Below are 25,169 nucleotides of genomic sequence, written 5' to 3' on the forward strand. Positions count from 1 at the left end.
ATTAATGTAAATGTAATGACCGCAATTGTATTGCCTTATTCTAAACCTGTTTTATGGACACGGGATAGATAAAGAAATACGCAAAATAATTCAGCCATTTCAGTCATAATTTGGTATACCATTCTTTGTGTCCTTTACGTTATATTTTCAATCACAATAAGTGCATCGGTCTACATGGTTACCAAAACATTTTTTCGTTCCATAAGATACATATTGTTCGCAAAAAACAAGAGCACTGTAGGGAGGATAACCGCAACTATAAGAACATACCAAATAAAGATTGAGTTTATGTTCTGCTGCTAAATAATGCTGATTCATTTTTCATGGCTGTATAAATTTGATGTGCATCGCAGCGTGGGGTCATATACGCCCGGATGAAACTTTTGTTTGAATAATCAAAAACAATCGTTCACTTGCGGAGGAGATCCATTTATGAAACTGCATCCGACATGTTTATCAAAACAATATGTTTGATACTTAATAACCCCCAGTGTGGGAGCATTTGACCCTTGATGCATGATTTATAAATCTTTTTATAGAAGTCTACTAGGCAGCGCTACATGCCAAATATACATTATTACCTTGAGCCCTACCGTTTTCCACAAAAAGAATTTATATAATTTCTAATGCATCAATTTTCAGGCACGTGACCCCCAAGGGCAAAGTTAACTTCAACCTCAAGGTCATAGCTAATACAACTTTTGTAGTAGTCTAGGAAATGACTGCATTTTAGTGCATTTTAGTTAACACACCATTAAACTTAAATATGTGATCCTTATCAGTCTATACTAACTAAGTGACCCTTGTTTCTGGGCAAATTCTTTTCCAAGGGGTATGATATGTATATGTTTTGCGAAGGTCTACAAGGTTGTGCTACATACCAAATATTTCATCTCTGTACTTTGCGAAGGTCTACAAGGTTATGCTACATACCAAATATTTAAACTCTGTACATTGTAGTTTTATAAAATAAAACTTTTTGTACCCAAATTTTAATCTATATAAACCAATGCCCCTCAGGGCGAGCCAGATATTGACCAAATGGGCATGATTGGTATTATATTTGAAGATGTCTACAGAGCAAACCTGTATGTCAAATATCTAAGCTTGGTGCATAGTTGTTTCACAGACTAATACTATTAAGTATTTCCTATATAAATAAGCCTTTTTCAAACAAGAGACCCCCAGGGCAGAACCAATATTGACCCAAGGGACTAATATCACTTTTGACGAATATTACAGAGCAATGCCAGATGTTGAATATAAAATCTCTTGGTATTGTAGTTTTACAAAAGACTTAAATGAGTTAACCAATATAAAACCTTATAAATTAAGTATAATTATAAATTAGGTATCCTGAAGCGGGGCCTATTGAAATCGGAGACTGTCCAGACCTTGTGTATTCATGTCGTCGTGTCATGATAAGTAACATTTCTCCCAAAAAATTTTTATTAAGTTCACTGGTGCAAAAGATACTTAACGTACACGAAAGTTTGAAATTCGAACAAAAATGTCTAAATGTGACTTTGATCCTGAACTAAGAAAGGTCAAACTGTCGTTATGAACATATTGTCCTTATGGTTAACATTTATGCCAAGCAATTTTAATTTTCTATCAACGGTTCAAAAGATACAGATTGGACACTGACTTGCTAGGAGAAACATGGACAGACGGACGGACGGCCGATTAGATTAATTTCAATATAAGCCGAATTCCTTTCGGGCGCATAAAAATGGACAAGAACAGAATCTACTCTTACGTTTCATTGTAAGTTGAAGAATATTAATCACATGGTGACCCGTCGATTTCAAAACATCCTAAAAAAAATTAAAAAATACTTGTTGAGTATAAATCTTGGATTGTGTCCAACGCTTTTTTGTTGTTGTTAATATAAGTGTAAGAATTGAAGGTTCATGAAAAAACCTTAATGTCATGTACTGGAAATAAATAAAATTTAAGTAACATTATAGCAATTAAGCGAAGGGACGAAACTCGGAGACCTGATGTGTGCTGTGATGTTTTCATTAAAATTAGGAAACCACCATATCTATAAAGTGACAGGTCTTAACGTGTAAGAATTTTATTGGCTTTCAGCACAACGCATTCTTCCATTGGACTGTGAAACCTTTATTCAAAACAGTCATTTGCGCCCGCAAGTGAAACAGATCGAGCACATTGAGCTTACTAAATGATGTTTATGTTAAAGCGATACCTATTTTATTGCTTTTTACTGTATTTATGTATTATGACAGTTAAACAGTTTGACATTGCAGTTTAAAATGTACAACATAGAACAGTGAACATAAGCATGGATTAAAAGAGTTACGGTAAGATTTTTTTTAAATATTTTGTGCACATATATGCATTATCAAATGATGTTAGTTACTCGTATATGCATTTTTGTAAGATGAATGGTTATTTGCCAATACATCACATCTACTTTAACAGTCTCACAAACCAATTACAATCTCACTTGTCTCTTTCAAACCTGTAGCAGATTTATACTTGACTCATATCCGTTAAATTTTACATTATAATTTGTTTCAAATTTACAAATCATTTAATTAACATTAGGTCTCTGAAATCCATATCATTTTATATTCTTTAGAAATGTCAAACATGGTCGTAAAATGTTTAAATAATGGATTTAGAGAATGAAAGATATTTAACAAATGAGGAAAATTGCGCTGAACGAGTAAACAAATTATAATTTCAACTTTCATAGAAAATACTTATTAACTATAATAATACTAAATTGCCAACCAACATAAAGAAGCAAAAGCAAAAAAGGTCCGTTATTATTTATATTTTTTATATTTTTTTTTTTTTTTTTTTTTGAGAACAAAAAATGATAGCATTTCTGCGATTAAATGGACCTTATATCAAATTTCGGTTCATACATATTTTAATCGACATTTGACATAAAAACAACTTCATGATTATAAAGATTTCCCTTCTCTCATATTAAAAATTATATCTTGATGATATTGCAACATGGCAATATAATTAAAGGTTTCAGCTTAATTGCTCCCAAACTGTTTTATGTATATCAGGTAGTATTATTAATTTACAATTTAATCCAATCGGGATTTACATTTGCAAGAACAATATGCTTGAAAATGTGTCCTTGTGCAAAGAACTTATTTGATCAACAATGCTTGTACTTAGACTATTTAATGAAATATTATCCTGACAATTATTGGATTTTCTATCTGTATCTTTATTACATACACTTTTTGAGCTGAAAAAAATAAATAAACCAAATAACAAATATGTATACGTATATGTATATATTATCCGTGCATTTACTTTTTTGCTATTAGATGTAAATATCACGATTCATTTTTGTTGATAAATAAGAGATACAATTATGAACAAAAAGGAAATACAAATATACAATAAGATAATAAGAAAGAATGCTCAACGAGAAAGAAGTATAAAATGTATAATGCACAAAATGCACAGCAAGCAATAAAGCAGCCGTTTTACAGGGAAAGTGTAATGGAAAGTTATCTTATTAAAAGGTTTGAAGAAAATGTTAACGTGTTACAGATTGGTATTTTTAAAATAATTTGTTGATAATTGTCTATATTGATAAAATATTATTAAAAAGACGATTAAAGAGAAAAGATTAGTATTAAGTTAATATTGTTTTGGCTATTTGAATTGGAACACAAAATAAAGAATTTATTTTGTCATTTATGAACTGATAAGAAATAAATAAACCAAATAACAAATATGTATACGTATATGTATATATTATCCGTGCATTTACTTTTTTGCTATTAGATGTAAATATCACGATTCATTTTTGTTGATAAATAAGAGATACAATTATGAACAAAAAGGAAATACAAATATACAATAAGATAATAAGAAAGAATGCTCAACGAGAAAGAAGTATGAAATGTATAATGCACAAAATAAACAGCAAGCAATAAAGCAGCCGTTTTACAGGGAAAGTGTAATGGAAAGTTATCTTATTAATAGGTTTGAAGAAAATGTAAACGTGTTACAGATTGGTATTTTTAAAATAATTTGTTGATAATTGTCTATATTGATAAAATATTATTAAAAAGAAGATTAAAGAGAAAAGATTAGTATTAAGTTAATATTGTTTTGGCTATTTGAATTGGAACACAAAATAAAGAATTTATTTTGTCATTTATGAACTGATATGTAATATTCATTAATTGACATACAGTCAAGAATTTTGTTAATTCCAATATATTTTAACCAAACCATGAAAATACATACCTTATCTTTGTTTTGTTTTTTAATGATAACGCACTTTGATGAACACCAATAAGAATAAGTTTTTCTTGAATTTGATTATTTTCTAAATAATTTTAAGATATTCAGTTCATTTTTTTCTCTCAAAAAATAGCCAATATACTTCTTAATTTTGTGAGTGTCACATCCAAATTTGCATTTTACTTGGATTTTTAATCAATACGGCACATTTGCATATAATAAAGAAAATGTGTAATATTTACGTCATTGTTAAATTTTGTAAGTAGGAAATGGTCATTGTGTTCAATATTGTCCTTGCAAATTAATTTATGCGACTTTGAAAAACAATCATTTTTCACAACAACAACAACAACAACAACACATATTTTATTCACTCAAACATGTACACAACATGTTATATAAGGATAATGTCAAAATGTTTAACGGGGCATTTGTACAAATTGAGATCAAACTATAATTACTAAACAATATCAACATTTCTATACATATTATTTAGTTATATGTATATTTTGCCATAGAAATATTTTTTTAAACTTCTTATTTTACAACATTTAAATATTTCTTAAACAGAATGTAAGATATTTGTCACAAGGAGAAAGTAGCTATAAATGTGACATGATTTGACATCAAAGTTGTAAAATGTAAATAAAGTAGTATTTTAGCTACCATACAAAATACTAATTCACTATACTTGTATTTATTTCTAAAAAGCAACAGTTGAAATGAAAGATGATTCATGTAATAAGCCAGTGATAATTCTTTTAATACTATAAAAGTACAGCAAAGACTTAGTCTCATGAGAAATGAAAATAAAAGTATATGTGAGACATAAAATACATTTGCTGTATAGTAAGAAAGTGGTAAGTGAATATCAGTAAAACAAAAATATATCTCAGAACATTACAAAATCACAACTGACTTTAAAATGAAAAAAATATAAATATTTGATTACATTCTTATATTTCTTATAATTATCATTAACAATTTGCATAATTTATAAAATGCAGGTGAATCTTTCATTGTAAAAAGTTGTTCTAATTCATACATATTAGGACGTCTATTAAAATAAGGTTTTCCAAATTGTCTTCTTTCATTAGAAAATCTATTACATTCAAAAAGATAATGAAACTCATCACCGATTATATTTCGACAAAAAATACACATTCTTTTATTTACAGGTATATTTGACCAATTTCCAGTTTCAACTGGTAATCTATGGTTTCTTGTTCTGAATTTGACATAATAAAAAATCATTGCACTGTGGGAGTACGAAAGATAAGGTTCGATTCCAAAAGATTTTTAAAAGATACTGTAAAAAGAACTATTGCTCGATTCATTTATCTTTTAATACCATTCATGTAAGAAAAGATCTTTTAGCTTTTGTTTTACTGTTAATTTTAAAAAATTGGTACCGGGAAAATTATGATCAATCCAAACATTGTTGATACCGCATTTTATTAGTATTTATTTTAAATTATAAATCTACGGATAATTACGTTCAAAATCATTATCATTAATATCTATTGTATTTCTTAGCATATGATGGTATACAAAGTATGATAATTTATTTGGTATTAAACCATTTTCGTTCCGAAGGAGACGCGCGTAAAATGTAACTGTTCTTTCCACGATATCTAAAGACAATGGCATGCATCCGTTTCACCGTATATGAAATAACTGGCCGTCGAACGTTTAAGTTACAGGATATGCTTTAAAAATTGAGTTGTACGCGTTCAATAACGTCAAGATTACCGTATCCCCATATTTCAGAACCATAAAGAAATATTGAATGAACAGTTTTATTAAAAAGTTCAATTTGTAAGTCAATTGGTAAATTTAATCTATTTGAATTTCTTACCAGGCTGTACATCGATCTTCTAGCTTGTTCTGCGATATGTGTCTTAGTTTTAGCGAAAGAACTTCTATTAAAAATATGCCGAGGTATTTATATTCATTTACTATTTCGATTGGTTCATTTTAATAAGTGAAATGATAATTTCTTTGTCTCCTTTTTGAAAATACAATTATCTTGGTTTTAGAAATATTGATCGTAAGTTTCCAAATATCGCAATATCTTTCATATGTATACAGTGCTATGTTTGCTCTCTCAGCCATAATAACAATGTCATCTGCATATAACAAAATTAGAGAATTGTAAAAAAATGTAAAGCTCGTTTATATTCTGATCATTATGAAGCAAAATTCCACGTGCATTACTATTATTTTGAAAGAAATCTTTGAGATCATTATAATACATCGAGAAGAGTAAGGTGGATAAATTTCCCCTTTGCGAACACCTATATTACAAGAGAAAAAAGTTAGATATCTGAGAATTTACCTTCACACATGATTAAATTCCTTTGTACATATTTTGTATAACCTGCAGACAATTTCCTTCTATATTAGCATGAATTAATTTTTCCCATAGACCGTTTCTCCACACAGTATCAAATGTCTGTTTTAAATCAATTAATGAGCAAAATAGTTTTTTTCCGGTATTATTTAAATATTGAATGATATGGTGTAAAATGAATATATTATCTGAGGTTGAGAAACCTTTTCTAAATCCTGCTTGTGTGTTATTAACAATGTCATTTGACACTACATAATCAGTGATTCTTTTATCTAATATGCTTGTGAAAACTTTGCCTAGGCAACTTAATAATGTAAATTGTCTATACTTTTCTGGTTTTGCAGAATCACCCTTGTTTTTATAGATTGGATTAATGATTCCAACTGTCCAGTGTTCTTGGATTAGACCCGTATCAAGCACTACGTTGAATAATTTGACATAAACATGTTTCATCAAAGATAGAGAGGCCTTAATCTGTTTATTTACTATGTTATCATAACCACTCGCATGGATTATTAACTGCTTTAACGACTTCATTTATATCATTAGGCATATTAAGTAAGTTATTATTGTTATTATTATTATTATTAAAATTATTTCTTGTTGTTGTTGTTGTTGTTGATTTTGCTATTATTGTTATTATTATTTTTATCATTATTTTTATTATTATCATTATTATATTATTATTATGATTATTATTATTATTATTATTATTATTATTATTATTATTATTATTATTATCATCATCATCATCATTCTTATTATCATTATTATTATAATTTTTATTTGCACCTACATTGCTTTCACCTGTAATATAGCTTACCTTTATGAAATAATTAAATAAATCTGTTATATTTGCTTCAGTTTTATTTTCCTTTTTGCCTTTTAGAATTTTCCAGTATTTTCTAGAGTCATTGCCTTTTATTTTCCTTAACTCGTAAACATTTGAATATTTGTTTTTGTCATGGAATTTCTTCATTGTATTTTTGTACATATATGCTTTTTTCTAAGAATTTCTTTTGTTTCATTGTTTTTTCGAAGTTTATATAAGTATTTAGCAGTATGAAAATTTCTTCGACCTTTCTTACATTTGGGTCCGAACCATGAGGGATAAGATTTATTGCTTTGTGTATCATTTGTATAATCATAATTTAATTTATAGCCACACGCTGTACGTGATGTATCGATGAAAAGAGTTGATATTTCGGTAATTAACATATTTAGATCATTTTGACTGATATGATGTTATCAAGACTGTTGTTTAACATTTGTATTTTATTTTGATCAATGATATTGATAAAGTTATCAGCCCTTTTTTGATCCCAAAGTTCAAAGTCGGAGTCTCGTCGTACTGTGGTTTGTTTAGATTATTTAGCTTAAATGACAACTTCAGTTCAACCGAACTATGGACGTCTGAAAATAAGGGGAAAAATCACTTACCTGTAGGGATGTGACATACTGGAATGTTTCGAGTTACAAATAAAATAATCAACTGTACTCAGGCCTTTACAAGTAACTTTTCCAGGCATGTTAATAGTAGTACGGCCATTAAGTATATATAAGTTATTAAGAGTTAAAAAGTCAATAAGCTTACTTCCATATGTAGTTTTGTCGCAATTTACCCGCAATTTGTGTACGTTTAAAGAACTATCAAATCTGCTCATTTCTAATTCATATTCGTCGGTGATGTCATCTCAAAGCTGACTTTCGAAAAGTTCGGTATCAAGCGTTATATAATCTTTTAGACTTTTTGTTTGAGAATTGAAAATCTCCAAACAAGCATATTGAATCATGACTTCTAGAGAATACATTTAGTTCTTCTTGAATTTCTGCAAAAGGCTCATCTACAGCATAAATAGAATTATATGGTGATATATAGACTACAGCGCATAATATGTCTGTTTCTAGATTACATAATTCTTTCGATATGGTAATTCACAGAATCAATAACACAATAATTGTTCCGATTTCTTTCGTATAGAACTTGAAAAAAAAACATTTTAAAAGATATATATCTACAAGAAGTAAAATTTATTTCAATTTTCTTGTAAGGATTTTTGGCTTTAACAGTTTAAAGTTTGATATTGTCATACTCAATTTTGATTTGGCACAGTTACTTACTTTCATTAAAAGATCATTTCTATAATTTTTGTTTTAAAATCTTTAGACTTAATCTATAGACATTCATTGTTTTATTTTTATTAACGAGCTTAATTATTGAGAAAACACATCACTAAAACGACACTCAAGCGCGTTATTGGTTTCTTGGTCGGGAATTCGAACCCGATATTCTCACATCCTTAGCTTGCGTCTTAACCCTGGACCAAAAATTTTCAATGTAGGATTCACGAACAGATCAGAAGCAAATCATATTATTTTAAGTAAAGAATTTCAAAAAGGCCGGTTATCGTAAAAATGAATATTTACAAACAAGAAAGTAATGAATAAAACGATTTCATGCCATATACAAATGAAATTTAAATAATTCATTTTGCATCTTACCTTTAAAGTAAGATGCTCTTTAATATCAAAGTTTTGATTCGAAACACTCGACAAAGCAGTTAAAAACTGTTTCAGTGCCTAATGTTACTGATATGGACATTTTCCCAAAGAACTAACTACGTTTTGAAGAAAGAAAATTGGCTGAGTAAAATGTAAAATCTTACAATGTTATGCTTGTTTAAAACGTCAGGCAAATATTGTATGAACAGAAGTTAAATATATATAGCCAGATATAGCCAAAAACCTAGAAGGATTTTGTTTATATTTCTTAAAATAAGAATTTTTAATACGGATTTAACAACACTAGGATACATAAAAATTTCTTTAACAGATATGTCATTTTTATACGCCTGGCGGGCGGGTGGATGGACAGGTGGGCAGTCGCCGTCCAATTTTTGTCCGGAGCATATCTCTTACACCCATGGAGGTATTTTAATGAAACTTCACAGATATGTTTACCACTATGAGAAGCTTTGTCGCGCGCATAAACCAAAAAAAAGTTGATGAAGGAAATACAAACAAAAATGTAGCCTCATGTGACGCATGGTCCAAATCATAAAAGCATGGGTTTTGTTAATACTTAAGATAATATCAATTTAAAGATCTGAAAAAATCTGAAAGAAACACAGATATTTTTTCATGTGTATGACCGTATAAAGGTATGTTTGGCAATATCATTTTAATCACATCAACGAAAACGTAAGAATTGCCTTTTTATAGATATATACGGGGAGATGTCATTACTAAACTTTGAAAATTGATCAGATACGTTGACAAATGGGGTCAATTTTCAACGGAGTCAAAATTTAATGTTATTCCATCTAAAGGGCAGAGGACTTATCGAGTTGTCTTTGTAGTGTCTCTTCTGAAATCATTTGCCGAACATTTCAATAATAATAGTGAAAATCTTAGCTAGCTACACATTCTTGGGTTTGATCATAATGTCAAGGAATTTGAAAGCTAGAGTCGCTGATGTAAGGCTTCAAAACTGCAGTGGTCTAAGATGAATACGTCTCAGCCCTTATCGGAATGTTTGTTGGTATAATTGATTTTTATTCTAACGATATTCAGATATTGCTTTGTGGTTCTAAAAGTTACATGTGATAAGAGTTTTGAGGTTGAAAGAACTTTGTATTAGATACCATACTTTTAATGAAAATTATTTCGTCAGAAATATCAGCAAAGTGGATTCAAAGTGCTTTAAAAAATTATTTTTTTTCTCATATATTTGATATTTGAAGTATAACAATACAAACATACACATTAACATACAATTCATAGACTCATACCTATTTTTTAAAAAACAAAAAACACTACATAAGTATGAAAAACATCCATTCACTCCATATTTCTACCATATATTCATTCATTTCGAATAATAGAAAGAGTATTTCAGATAAAGGAACTGAAAATTTAAAGTATATTCAAAGACATTTTAACATTATTTTGAGTAAAAAGGGAGAATGCAAAAAAAGAACGAAATTTGAAGTATATTCAAAAACATTTAACATTATTTGGTGTAAAAATAAGGAGAGAGAGAAAAAAAACAACAAAGAAAATGTCAGAGAAATATACATACACAAACATACACACAGACAAACAAAAAGGATACTTTTTTCCTACATACATACAAAACATACATACAATCGCAAAAAAGGAGACAAAAAAGGAACAAGTGAGCTAATTTCAATTAATTTTCTTACGTTTTATGGTTTTGAATTTATTTTTAACTTTCCCTTACTGTTGGTTTGTAGGTTAGAGCGTTAAACAAGTTACCCCATTTTTGTTTGTGTGATTCAACGTTATCATTTAGAAAAGCAATTTCCTCTTCAAATTGTATTCTTAATAGCAAAAAGTTTTTGAAAATATCAAAAGTTGGTTCATGCTTTTGGTATTTCATTTTAAGGATAAAATATTTTATAAGTATGATGATATAATTTACTAAAATACTATTAATATTGTTTTTCAGTTCTTAAAATTTAAACCTAGGAAACTGAACCAATGCAAAATTATATGTTTCATCATTCTGAAAGCTGATAGAGCAAGGATTTTGAAAGAAGAATTGTCAGATTTAGGCGCTCAGGTGCACTGATTTTGTCTTAGAGCTGTTTTCTGGCTTCTGAAAGAAATTATTACTAAAATCATTATCAGTTACAAATTATTTATCAGTTTAATGATAAGCCTGTCCGTGCTCTGCCTTGTGCACTGTCCTGTTTTTTGTTTGGGGTCCGTCTGGGCTCCTTGCCGCTGGTTCTTGTTGCTGGGTCATGTGGTGGTTGCGTTCATTGAACACCGCCTTTCCGTGTTGATCTTGTTCATCATATTTTATTAAAAGAGGTTATGACCCTACTTTTTTAAGACATACTGCATGCTAAGTATTCAAATTGAGAACCTTGAGAATCTTTTTATAGGCGGACACTACGCTTTCCTCTTTTGATTACATCTGAAGGACCAAGTGGGAGACTCTATGATGAACAGTTCTTAAAGCCCTTTGGAACTGAATTGACTAAATGTTCGTCTTCTGCCTTTCTTCGTCGGGCCCTTGTAGGTGGTTTTCTTGTTTTCTTTGAGTTCTTTTGTTATGGTCTTTGGGATTTCTTTTATATGTTTCTACATAATCATTTTGGTGTTTTACATATTTCACTTCTATAACTATAACAACTGTTAGAATATCACTTGGCGGGGATGCATTTTATTTACACTGTCTCGTTTATAGGAACATGGTGGGGCTAAGAGTGAGGTTTGTTGATTTAACCGGTTTAAACTCCCCAGCAGTACTTGTGCTGCTGGCCGTTCTAAGGCAGCGCCCCTCTGTGTTTCTCATATGTATGTCTGTTGTTTTATACTGTTTTGGTGACACCTTTTCTTGTGTCCCTTGTTGTTTTCTCGTCTACGGTAAGGATCTTCCTGTTTGCTCCTAGTTGTATTTCTTTTATTCACACCCGTCCCTGATCTCCTGTCCCTTTTTCTATGCCCTTTGACATTATGCGCCTATTATTCAATCATTTATTTGTTTTTTTTTAATTCCTTATCTGTTACAAATTATTTATCATTTTAGTGATTAGTCTGTTCGTGCTCTGCCTTATGCGCTGTTCTTTTTTGTTTGGGTCCGCCTAGGCTCCTTGCCACTGGTTCTTATTGCTTGGTCGTGTGGGGTTGTATTTCAACGCCGCCTTTCCGTGCTTGTTTATCATTTGTTATGAGATTGAGATGTGAGTCGTAGCCTCCTGTTAAACAACTTATTGTGTTTTTTACAAACTGACCCTTGACATATGCCTGTCGTGTGTTTGTTAGTCATGGTAATAATGTATGATTTTTGTGATGATGATGTTGCTTATAAATTACTACTATTTTTTATTTATTTATTTATTTATTTATTTATTTATTAATTTATTTATTTATTAATTTATTTATTAATACTTATTATTATTATTATTTTTAATATTTTTTATTATTATATTCATTATAATTATTTTTTTAATTGGTACTGGTGTAATTAATGTTCTTCAATTTAAAAATATTTTTTACAAAACTATACCTAACTAACAAACAATTATCCAATCGACAAGTCCAATTTGCGATTTATTATTATATACTGCTTTCTTTTAGCAAAAGTATTAAGCACACATCGTCTTTCATAACAATATTTCTATTTCAGGGAAGATTAACAACGAAAAGCAAACAAGCAAAAGTACGATTACTTTATAGTTTCTTTTACTTGTAACAAAATATTATCAAAAGCATTTGTACTAATATTTGATGTTTTCTTTAATCTTATAGTTGTATTTTGCATCAGTAAAAATAGTATTTCTATAATTTTAACTAATTGCTATGATTTAAATTCAGATTTTACAAGAAATTAATAAAATGGCAAGTGGTGGGCCATTTCAGTCGCCAGACAATCGGGTCCATATGTTTAGGTTGCAAATGCTTATCATGGACGGAGGGCTTCTTGTGTTCAGGAATATAGTAGACAAGACACTGGCCGATAAAGGCATGACTCTAAGTGAATGTTTGGATAATGAAAAGTCAACAATTGAAACATTGAAAAGACAGCGCATTATTAATCAGTTTCAGTATAAAATATTGTTTCCTCATGGTAAAAACCCAGCTACGACAGATATGGACATCACGCTCCTCATGTGTCTTCTCAGAAACCTAGATTTGTTTTCATCAATAGATGAGGCAGACTTAAATCTGTTACGGAATTCCCGAAACAAGGTAAGTGTGTGACGGAATGGTACTCATCATTTTATATATTTTGTATAAAGACTTGAATCAAAAAAAAAGATAGTGACAGCTTCAGTAATTCAAAGCAAATTCCTCATTACTTTCAGAGCATATTTTATAGGATGTCTAAAGTATTATGAAGACATGATTATGTTACATAAATTATGATAAATAAATTAATATTTTCAAATTAGAATGTGTATAGGTAAAGATATTTCCATAAAAACATCTTGGTAAGGGGGTTTCTGAAAAGGCGATGGCTAATGTTTGAGTTATTGCACTCTGCAATTGTTCATTCTTTTTTATGTTCTTTGAAGCCTATATTATTACCTTTGCAAGTTTTGGCCGCGATAAATGTAGCCATTTTAATAGATATGACGTGAGTTTTACGCCGAGGACAGTATTATATCATCCAATCCATATTATGCCGTACATCAAGTCAACGACTTGTATAACGAATTTATAACGAAAATTCTCGTTGAATGATTACAAGTTTATCAATAAGAAAAACAAAACAAATCAAAAATAATAAACAAACAAAAAGCGCAACTGTAAAAGGCAATATATTTTCTTTATTGTTTGCCTATGGATTTTTCGTCTTCTGATGTCAACCGTGGTATATACGACAGATCATTATTTAAACACTTGTCAACAAAATCAAATCAAAACTCAAGAATTTTATTTACTTTTTTGAAAATAAAGATATGAAAATTTTTATTGATAAATTTTAGTTTTGCTTAAGTATGTAAACATAACCCTTTATTTTAGACATTTATACAGCGCATCAAAAGTATTATGCAAAACCTGTTTGCTATATCACCATAGCCAACCGGTAATATGTTTTAATAAATTATTTAATTGATCGATTTTGATAGGAAAGACTATTTGCTTTCTCATACGAAACAGTTAATTATTTGCTATCATTTCGTTCCATCGTGTATTCAAATCTTGATAATACAATTTTATCATTTTTAGGCATCACGATCCCGTCCTTACTTTCCCGCATTTTCATTCCTACTAATATCTCCCTGAAGGCATGGCCGATTATTTAAAGAGTCTGTCTGGTTATGTACGAATTACTGGCCAAGAAGATTTGAACCAGGTCGATCTTACAGTTCTTTAAGCAAGACAGTGACAATTTGGGTTTTTATTTTCAGCTCAGTCATATGGCATCAACCACTGAAATACAGGAAAAAGAATTTAAAGATATGTGGACTGATATCGAAGAGGTAGGCACATAAAATTATACAAGTAATAAAAAAAAACGTTAAAACAACATGTAAACTTATAATTCATATTTCTTTTGAACATGAACTTTTATGATTTATAAACATAACTTAAATAAGCTTGTTCCCTCTTTAAGTTTTATATATGTCGGCCGGCTTTCAAAATGATATTGTGCGCATTTTCCTGATGTCATGTTGAGCTTAATAAGTAATATGCTCGAAACAATTGAATTGTGTAATAATAGATGTTATCCGGAACACGCAAATGTGGGGTTTTCCCAGCTTGTCCGTTGGTACAAAACAAGATTCAAGTTTCAAAAGACATACACATTTTACAATGTCCGTCGCCATAAACAGAATGACGGTTACAAATGGTATATGAGAAAAGTACGAGGGTTGTCCCAATATTTTGTGACAAGATTGTTTAAAAGGTAAATAAAACAGGTACGAATTTGATATTTTAATATGTTATAAACCCATATAATTTAAACATTTTCACAAATTTTCATAGATAAATATCAACAAACAACAAAAATATGCCATAAAAACCATGGCAACTAACTCAATCGCGGCGCACGTCCAACGTCAAAGACGGCGTTAAATCTATATAAGGCGCCGTTCTTAAATACTCTCAATGGCTTTCAACGCAATAATGATACCCATAAATCGTCAATTTCTGAGTTAAATCATGTGGTTGTTAATGTCTGTTGAATATTTGGATGGCATACATTACTTTTTGCTATACGCGAACTTCCGGTCTCGTTACTCCTGTTTTTAGCTGTAGGAAATAGGCGACGAAGATCGGTCTTCCTATCCAAGTTTTCCTTATTTTCGCTTTTTGTAGCGCAAAACTCTGGTTCCGTTCATGCCTTTTGTACACAAATGCTCAGAATATGTTGCTAAAATGTTATATTTGGTATATTAGTTGAAAATCGTTACATGTGTCATCTCGAAATAGTCATGAAACCTGAGTGACATGTCCACTGCGCCGCAAATTCTTCGAACGTCGCCATTTTAACTTTCCTATTTTATGTGAGATATTTTCATTTATTCGTATCTTTTTCGTTTTTTTTAAGTTATTTAACTAAAATTTTCAGAGATGATTTAAACATAGCAGCAGAGGAAGTCAATGTGACATTGTGCAGACACATCATCAGATATTTGAAATATCCGTATTTAATTTCAGCCTATGCATAACAAAATGTAAATTATTTTGATGTGCGCCGGCAACTCAAACCAATGTCGTTAATACTGAAAAGTTCTAAGTGTAACTAGGGTAATTTTTTTGTAAATGATTTGTTGTAATGTTAAATAATAAACTTAACGGTTATATGTGTGAATTATTTTCTATTTGCGTTAAAAATGAACCGGCTATAAAATCACGGACTTTTGGGACAACCCTCGTATGTAACTAAATACAAATAATTTTTATATGACCGAAAGAATTTCGGTTAAAAAAAGAAGGAAATCCCATAAACCGACTGGTTTATGTGGTAATTTTACTGGTTTAAGGGGGGAAATGGAACATAAAGATCAAAGTAAAAGCACATAAACCCCAATTGTTGGCATGCCTGTCCGTACGATCGTCCGTTTGCAATTTTGTTTCCGGAGCATTACTTACGTTCCATTCGGCCCACACTATTTAAACTTCATAGGATGATTGTCCTTATCAGGTAAAAGACCCCTATTGATTTTGGAGGCACAAGATCAAATGCCAAGATCACTATGACCTTAAAACTTAAAACAGTTTCCGGAGCATAACTTAAGTTTCATTCGGTCCACAATATTCAAACTTCATAAGATGATTGTCCACAATGGGTAAAAAACCCCTATTGTTTTTGAGGTCACAAAGTCAAAGGTTAAGGTCACTATTACCTTGACACTGAAAATGGTTTCCGAGCATAACTTAAGTTCCATTTGGCCCACAATATTCAAACTTCATAGAATGCATGTCCGTATTGGGTAAAAGACCCCTATTGATTTTGGGGTCACAAGGTCAAAGGTTAAGGTCACTATTACCTTGACACTAAAAACAGTTTCTGGAGCGTAACTAAAGTACCATTTGGCCCACAATATTCAAACTTCATAGGATAATTGTCCATATTGGAAAGAACCCTATTAATTTTGGGGTCACAAGGTCAACGGTCAAGGTCACTTTTACCTCGACACTGAAAATGGTTTCCGAGCATAACTTAAGTTCCATTTGGCCCACAATATTCAAACTTCATAGAATGCATGTCCATATTTGGTAAAAGACCCCTATTGTTTTGGGGGTCACAAGGTCAAAGGTCACGGTCCCTATTACCTTGACACTGAAAACAGTTTCCGGAGCCTAACTTAAGTTCCATTTGGCCAAATGTATTTAAATTTCACAGGATGATTGTGCATATTGGATAGAAGACCCCTATACATTTTGGGATCACAAGGTCAACGGTCAAGGTCCATATGACCTTGACACTGAAAACAGTTTCCGAAGCATATCTTATGTTCCATTTGGTCCACAATATTCAAAACTTCGGAGGATGATTGTCCATATTGAATAGACGACCCCTATTGATTTTGGGGTCACAATGTTAAAGGTCAATGTCACTGTTACCTTAAAACTATTTCCGGAGCATAACTTATGTTCCTTTTGGCATGCAATATTCAAACTTCATAAGATGATTGTCCATATTGGGTAGATGACCTATATTGATTTTGGGGTCATAAGGTCAAAGGTCAGGGTCACAATAATCTTTACACTGAAAATTGTGGTTTCTGGAGCATAACTTAAGTTCCATTTGGCCCACATTGTTCAAACGTCATAGGATGATTGTGAATATTGAGTAGAAGACCCCTATTAATTTTTGAGTCACAAGGTCCAGGACACTGAAAACGGTTTTCGCTCAATAACTTTAGTATTTATCAACTTACGGCTTATATTTATTACATTAATTATATGCTCTAAAAATTTGCTTATATCATGTTATATCCCTGGGGTCTTTCTGTCTTTCCGTTGTAGTAAAATTATTCAATTCCCATGTCTTACAAATACTTCATCCTTATTAAAAAAATTACTTTCGAACAAATGATGCTCCGCCTAGCGGTGCTCCTGTTACATCAACATTTTTATATTGTGAAGAACACATATACATTGTATTTCAATATATGTTTGTAAATAATAGTATGCTATATATACCAAAATCATTATTTGAAAACAATCAATCATTCGTTCTATCACGTAATGCATTTGCAAAGTAGATATATTTCGATAACCTGTTAACAGTTCCATGCTTAGAATATTTTTAAGATAGGGCAAATGTAATATTATGTTTGTAAATGTTCTTTCCTTAATTCCCTAAACAATGGACAAACTAGTAAAAAGTAACATTTTAACCTATAATGACAATGTGATATAAACTCACCTGCGGCTTCAAAATATTTCCCATTGAAATTTCTATAGAAACACCGCCATCTTGACGAATATAAACAACCGTCATTTGATTGGTCGATTTATTTCCCGAAAATATACCCGTAAATGTCCGAAAAAAATGGACCAACCAGATGACGGTTGTTTATATTCGTCAAGATGGCGGTGTTTTTATAGAAAATTCAATGGGAAATATTTTGAAGCCGCAGGTGAGTTTATATCACATTATCATTATAGGTTATTGGTATATTTTGATTACTTTTATGTATTTTTAAATGCCCAGCATGATAAATACTTGTGATATTATCTCTAACGAATGCAACAGTCGTGTAACTTTGTGTTTCCTGCGTAGACACGATCGATGTCGACCTCGCGAAAATGAACAGTTTTTGTTACTTTGACGGCCAGTACTCGTTAAGTATAAGAGATAGAAGAAAAGATTTACATTGGTTCGATAGATCAATCATTCGACTACAAATTGCATAATTCCTTTTTATTCATGCTGTATCATGTAAAAAACTGCGAGGCAAAAACCCTGATTGGGCATAGACACCTTCTTATGGGAGTTGTTACCCTTGTCTATATATTAGTATATAGTGTAACGGGAATGGACTTAGAATTCATTTCTGACTTAGGATAAATGTTTTCTACCATCAAATACATATTTTGTGAACATTCAATGAGCTGTACCCCTTTGTACCGGATTTGCTGGAAAAAACAAATATTCCGGAGCAAATGCTCGTATATTTATTATGTAAAAATGTGAAGGATTAAAAATAAATGGAAAAAAACAGAATCAATTAAGATCCCTTACTCGCTTAAAAGATTGTCCAATATTTTTAATGTCAATTTTTCTAAGAAAATAATTAGAGCTATTGTCATGACCCCCTTGTAAGCAATGTTTAACCCTTTCGCTAAGCTCCATTTTCTCTGAAATTAAGTACATTGTCAACTTCAAACTTGACATGCACGTTTATTGTGTATAAGGGCAGGTTGTAAGTCAAAATTTATTGACATGCCAAAACGAGATTCTGATATGATTTTGTTCTGGGTCGGCATCTCGCTTCTACGTCAAAACCAGAAACAGACCTTTCTGTGGTGAAACGTGGATTTAGGTATAAATGTGAAAATGTAAGAACTTGTTTAATCATATAATTGTAAAGCATTATCGACAGAGAAAGTGCCAGTCTGCTGAGTTTCAAGAAAGTAAACCACGTTAGTTTCATTTTATCGTCTCATTTGTGTACCAAACACCGCCATATTGTGATGCTGCTACAGTCATGTAATATATACGCTAAAATCGATATACAAGTCCAATTCCGTACTCTCTGTAGCGTATCATCCCTATCATTATGCTAGGATAGCTTTTTGAATTTAAAAATTTAAAATTAAAAAATTTAAATATTTTTAATATTTCCAAATACAAATGTAGTTTTTTTTCCGAAAGCTACGGCGGTGATTTTAAATACTTGTGATTTTTCCCTATTGCTTGCATATCAGACAGGAGTATCTACTGTTTTCACCGGTGCTAGAAAAACGTGTCTTACACCCTCATGTAAGACAAGTTGCATGCTTCAAATGAAGACATTGTCGTGCGCCTTTTAGAAAAGAATATCAGTTTTCGTAATTTCTGATCTTTAAAAACATGATATGAAATATGCAAGAAAAAGAATCAAACCCCGGCCATCGTTACAGACGGGAATATCTAGCTCTCGGGTTACTGCTCAGCGGTAACTCGGAAAAGCTTCGTTACTGCCTAGAGCTAGATTCTGAATTTTGATGGAAAAATTCAATGCAAAATAGTGATTTTTTGCAATTTTTAGATATCCCCTCGTTGCCATGGTAACAGAAAGTTTTAAAACTGAGTTGTTATAAAGGCAATGGCCAAGTTAACATTTGTGCCAAGTTTGATTAGTATTGAGATTTTTTTATAGTGTTATAGCAATTTGAACTTGTAACGGGAGTCTTTTCAATGAAAAAGCCATTTTTCACAAAATTAGTAATTCAACATACCTGATAAATAAAAATTTTAATTTAAAAAACATAGTTCTTTATTCTGTAACATTCAAGATAGAGCATGACTTGAAGTTCACAGAATTTCTGACCTTTATATATACATACAAGAAAGTGAAGCAGATTTAATCATAAAGGAAGATATTGACACATTTAAAAGAGGAAAGGAAATAAAACAGTTACATATTCAATAGATATGTGATGGCAGATCCCATAATTATTTCCTCAGGGCCTAAAATCCCTTGAGCATACAAAGCATTGTCCCCTAGAACCATTAACATCCCCTTATATTAACCTTTAAGCAAGACATATTAATTTGGCGTTTTAATCTGTAGATTTAATCTTAGTCAATTTTAAGCTTAAAACATTTAATGTGACAATAGTTGATAAAAAACAACTAAGTACATGTACACAATAAGATGAATAAGAAAAAAACTTAAGTAAGAAAGAGAAGTTAATATTTATAGATAAATTTTTTTTACATTAAAGTATATGTGCCTTAATTGTTTAAAATTGACAAAACAAAAATATAAAAGATAAATTTGGATTATAACAATATATTGAAGTAAGACGAAAAATGTATGTAGTTAATCTGTCTTTATTGTGTTGCAATTTTCTGGAGTATAAACAGTTTCTCCGGTTTTCTAGTCTATTTGGCAATACATTTAGACTTACAATGCTTTGATATAAAACAATTTTTAATCGTTTATTCCGATTTATGTTTAAGCATGCTAAAAATGATAAAAGTTAAAAATTGATCTAAGCTTATTGAAGTTTAGAAGTTAAAGGAATAAATATATTTATAGAAATTGTCTCAACCTTTCTGTTCATTTATCCATCAAAAAATCAATTAATAAAATAAGCCTTTGTCAAAAACATTATTTTTTTGAGCAATTGTTGTTGTACTTGTAATGTTTTTGTTGGTCTTATTGTGAGTCAGGTCTTTTCGTGAACACTTTACATTATGATTTTATATCAAAACGTTCACAAACGTTTTGATAAATCATATAAATCATAACTTCAAACACCGGAAACAACTGACATGATTTGAAAAGTAATGTATTAGAAAATATATTGTGAGTTGACGATTCCTCTTACATTTCTCCTTAGATACTAGTGCGACATAGTACTCCAGACCTAAATATTCAAGAAACAATTGTCGGTTACATGACATGCCCTCTTGACAACGAGAGAGAGAAAATGCTTCAGAAAGAAATAGAAAAGTGGGGAGAATATGAAGCTGAAATTATTGGAGTTAAAGAAGATGTTACTGAGGTGAAGAAAAAAATGACAGAAGTTGAAGGAAATGTAATTAAAGTAGAGAAAGAAATGACTGGACTAAAGCAAGATTTTACGCAAGTCAAGGAAGGCTTAGATAATTTGAAAGCAGGTGAGTTGCTTAATATTTTTGTGATTGTTTATCATTGATAGTAATATTTTAATAAAACAAACATTTAATTGGTAAATGTGAATGTTAGAAAAACAATAATACAGTACTTTAAAAAATACATAACTATTTTATGATGGTCATAATAGGCGTTTATATAACATGGTTACTTTTCATTTATTTTCTTCTTTCGTTCAATTATAAGAATGGACAGTAAGTAATACAAATGTTTGATTTGTTTTTTCTGAAATAGTGACATTATGATCATTTTCTTCTTTTTTTGAAAGTGAGTCTTTTTAGTTGTGTATTTCAAAGTATTGACGATTAATTAAATAATTATAGAGATTGATAAGGATAAAATATATAAAACTGCTTTAGATATAAAGAGTACAACTCTTTATATTAATTGAATGTTACAGTCACACGCTGCAAGATATTTATTTATAGATTGTCCATGTGTCACTATTTTTTTTTATATTTTGGTTGTGATTTATTCTTTGTTGATAAATGTATTAATAAATTGGAAGGTAAAAAAGGACATTTCAAAACTTCTTTTAAGCAAATCATTAAATTTGATAATATGTATTAATCAAAATTATCAGGAAATAGAAGTCTACACATATTGTCTTTTTTCCTTACCACTTTAAGGAGACTATCATAAACAGACAAAGGAGGAAATATATCAAAGTCGCAAGGCGGGTAAGTAGAGTTTGCCCTTATATTATTTCAGGAACAAAAAACTCCTCCACGGGTGTGGTATTGAAAAAGGTTGTTTTTTACATAAGTATAAATTCTATTATATAATATATGAGCCTATTCATAGTCAGAAGTAGTACATTCAAGCTATCATTGCACCGAGAGTGCAGACTTAACCATAATTAAAAAAAAATATTTGTAATTGAAATGACTTGCAAATTTGTTTATACAACTATTGCCGTTAAACCTTCAATGTAACACGTACATGTGGGCCAATGTATAAAATACAATTGTCCTGAATGGATGAATGGAAAAGCAACTGATGGAACAAAATAAAAAGTATTTTCAGAGGGCTTCAAAAAAGTGAAGTAAGTAAAAAGCAGAACTATCTCTATTTATTCTTTATTTAATTTAATTATGTCGTTTAAAGAACAAATAAAACTTAACGTAAATAAATCCTTTTAGGGGTCGTTGTTGTAATTATTGTTTATGTTTTTTGTGTGTTTGATTAATGTGGGAATGCAAACATTTATTGCTTGGTCGGTCTGCTCTGATGATTTTTTTTCAACGTCATAAAGTCATGCTTTATACTTTACGATTTCAAAATCATGAAGTTGAATTCGTTAAGTTAGAGTCGTGGATTTTTTATAATAAAATCGTGAATTCGTGAAGTTATAGTCGTGAATTTTTTTAAATAAAAATGTGAATTCACGAAGTTAGAATCATGAATTTATTTTTGAAGTAAAATCGTGAATTCGCGAATTCGAAACTATGCATTCATGGAGTTAAATTTGTGAAGTTAAAATCGTAAATTCATTAAGTTGAAATCATGTATTTGTAAAGCTGTAATCGAGAATTTATGTAGTTGAAATAGTTAATTCATGAATTAAAATCATTAATTCATGAAGCTGTCATCGTGAATTTCGTTCATTGGATACGTGAATTCACGAGTTAAGATTGTGAATTCACGAATATTAAATCAGGAATTCAAGAAGTTGAAATGTCGCCACCGATCTTTTGTAGTTACTGCCGCACTTCACTGCTGATCATCCACAACATTTAAACCCTCCAATCATGAAAATTTTTTTGAGAGACTCTCTCCTGTTTACAGGTCCAGGGGGCATGATGGTAAACAGATGTGTAAAGTGTCAAAGCCATATGTCAAGAGACTTTGAAAATATTTGAAATGATACACAAATTTTAATCTAAAGTCTAAGTAAAATGGAGCATGCTTGATAGAGTTACATAAACATAAATTCTAAGTAAAAAAAGATGAATAATTCTGTAAGAATGTCTGATATAGTTACCACCTCCTGCCTACACGTTTAGATCATGATGGTGAACAAGTGTTCAAAGTTCCAAAGCCATATGTCAATGGACTTTAAAATTTTTTGAGGTGGTACACACACTTTAACTTAAGTAGTTACGCCGAAGACGACGCTCTGGTGACTAGGATAGCTCTACTTATTATTATCGAATAGTCGAGCTAACAATTACGAGCACTGCTTTACAGAAAAATATTTATAAAGGCTGTGTCTCAAAGCACCAAAGTACATTTTGAAAAACTGATTAAAACGTTTAAAAACACGTAAAAACTGAACTAATATATATCAGGTGCAAACAAAACTTACTTAAGTTGTTTCCTTTATGTCATATAAATCAATACATTTTTAAATCCTCATTGAACGTGTACTGAATATAATGAGTTGGAAAGAACAAAAAAAAAAAAATTACCAAACCGCGCGATAAACTCTGATATTAGCTGCTTTTTTAACAAGAACGTTAATCTTAATAAATCATGTTTATAACTGTAAACAATGATATTGTTGTTTGTTTAAATGTTTCGTTAAATATCTTATTCGTTGTGGCAACAAATCTACAAAAAACATGGGGGTCGAACGTATAACGGATCGATTATTTTTAAGTGAGATGAAAAGGTGCAGTACGAAAAATGGCGGATTTTAGACTGTTTCAAAAAGTGAGTATATTTTTTAACAGTCATTGACTATCAAAATTGCGAATTTTGTGTGGAGGATTTCCAAATGAAAATGCATTTCCCTGCTTAATATCATACTACATTTTTCACATACATATGGGCTTAAAACTATACACAAAACGATCTTCCACAATCAGTGAAAACATACAGTAGGCCAATATGCACCGTCATGTGTGTCTAACGGATCCTTCGTTAAATTAGGCATGTCACACATAATTCACAGTCTTCAGTATGAAGCTGTGTCTTGAGCTAAGAAGTTTTTTTCACACACACACGCACACCACAACTATTTTACTAAAAAGAAAACACATGTTGATTGAGATAGTCTTCTAAATTTCACTGTATCAGTACATGAAATTAGAACTGTCCTTCCTTATATTCTTGATAAGATGTACGTGGCGACTTTTACGGCCTCCATAGCTATGTTAAAGTCGCTGTTTACCTTCTACACGCACTCAAGTGTAAACATGGCACATTAAAGAGTTATCTGCAGTCAAAATGTGCCCAAACTCACATGATAATTTTTTGATTTGATGATATTTAATTTGAAAACGATAAATAAGACGAGAACAGCATTCCATACTTTGGGGGACGAGAGGGCCCCTGCATAAGCTTTGTTCTTCACCTCAAATATCGTGCAACTTTGTTCATTCATTGAACATTACATGTATATTTATATTCAATCCAATGTGCAGTCACTGCAGAAACTAAATATATTTCGTATTCTAATATATGTATATTTTTAACAGAAGTTTGGCTTTAAAACAAAATGTGCAGACAGAAAGCACACTAAAACAAAGTCACCTTCTAATCCTATGAAAGATAAATATAAATAACACTTGCCAAACATGAATAAGCGATGTATTTTGTTGAAAGAGTCTTTAGAGCACATAGGTACGGCTTATTAAATTAATGTTCACAAAAATGTGCTGAATGTTCACAAAAAAATGTGTTTGATAGCTGAAAACATTTATTCTTCGATCACTCCGTTTTTTCAAGAATGAATGGTCTTGGCCCAGTGAATTTTCGTACTCTTTATTCTATAGTAAATCGGTCACATACCGGTAGGAGGCTTTATTTTGGATTCCACTGTTCTTCTTGAA

At 30.7% G+C, this 25,169-nt stretch overlaps 1 protein-coding gene across 2 annotated transcripts in view; it reads left to right on the forward strand.

Annotated features, from left to right (window-relative positions):
• Window positions 1-2,118: 2,118 nt before the first annotated feature.
• Window positions 2,119-25,169, forward strand: part of LOC132716954 (uncharacterized) — a 35,578-nt gene continuing 12,527 nt past the window's right edge. Inside the window, exons 1-6 of one of the 2 annotated variants that reach the window (XM_060700301.1) lie at window positions 2,119-2,327; window positions 12,768-12,800; window positions 12,956-13,330; window positions 14,497-14,568; window positions 21,098-21,377; window positions 22,023-22,073. In XM_060700301.1, coding sequence (XP_060556284.1) covers window positions 12,977-13,330; window positions 14,497-14,568; window positions 21,098-21,377; window positions 22,023-22,073 — 757 coding nt within the window. In that variant the 5' untranslated portion in view covers window positions 2,119-2,327; window positions 12,768-12,800; window positions 12,956-12,976. The remainder of the gene's footprint in view (window positions 2,328-12,767; window positions 12,801-12,955; window positions 13,331-14,496; window positions 14,569-21,097; window positions 21,378-22,022; window positions 22,074-25,169) is intronic. The other variant, XM_060700307.1, reaches the window with a different exon arrangement.

Source organism: Ruditapes philippinarum, unplaced genomic scaffold (assembly GCF_026571515.1).
Source record: "Ruditapes philippinarum isolate M1 unplaced genomic scaffold, ASM2657151v2 ctg594_1_1_1_1, whole genome shotgun sequence".
NCBI classification, from domain to species: Eukaryota; Metazoa; Mollusca; class Bivalvia; order Venerida; family Veneridae; genus Ruditapes; species Ruditapes philippinarum.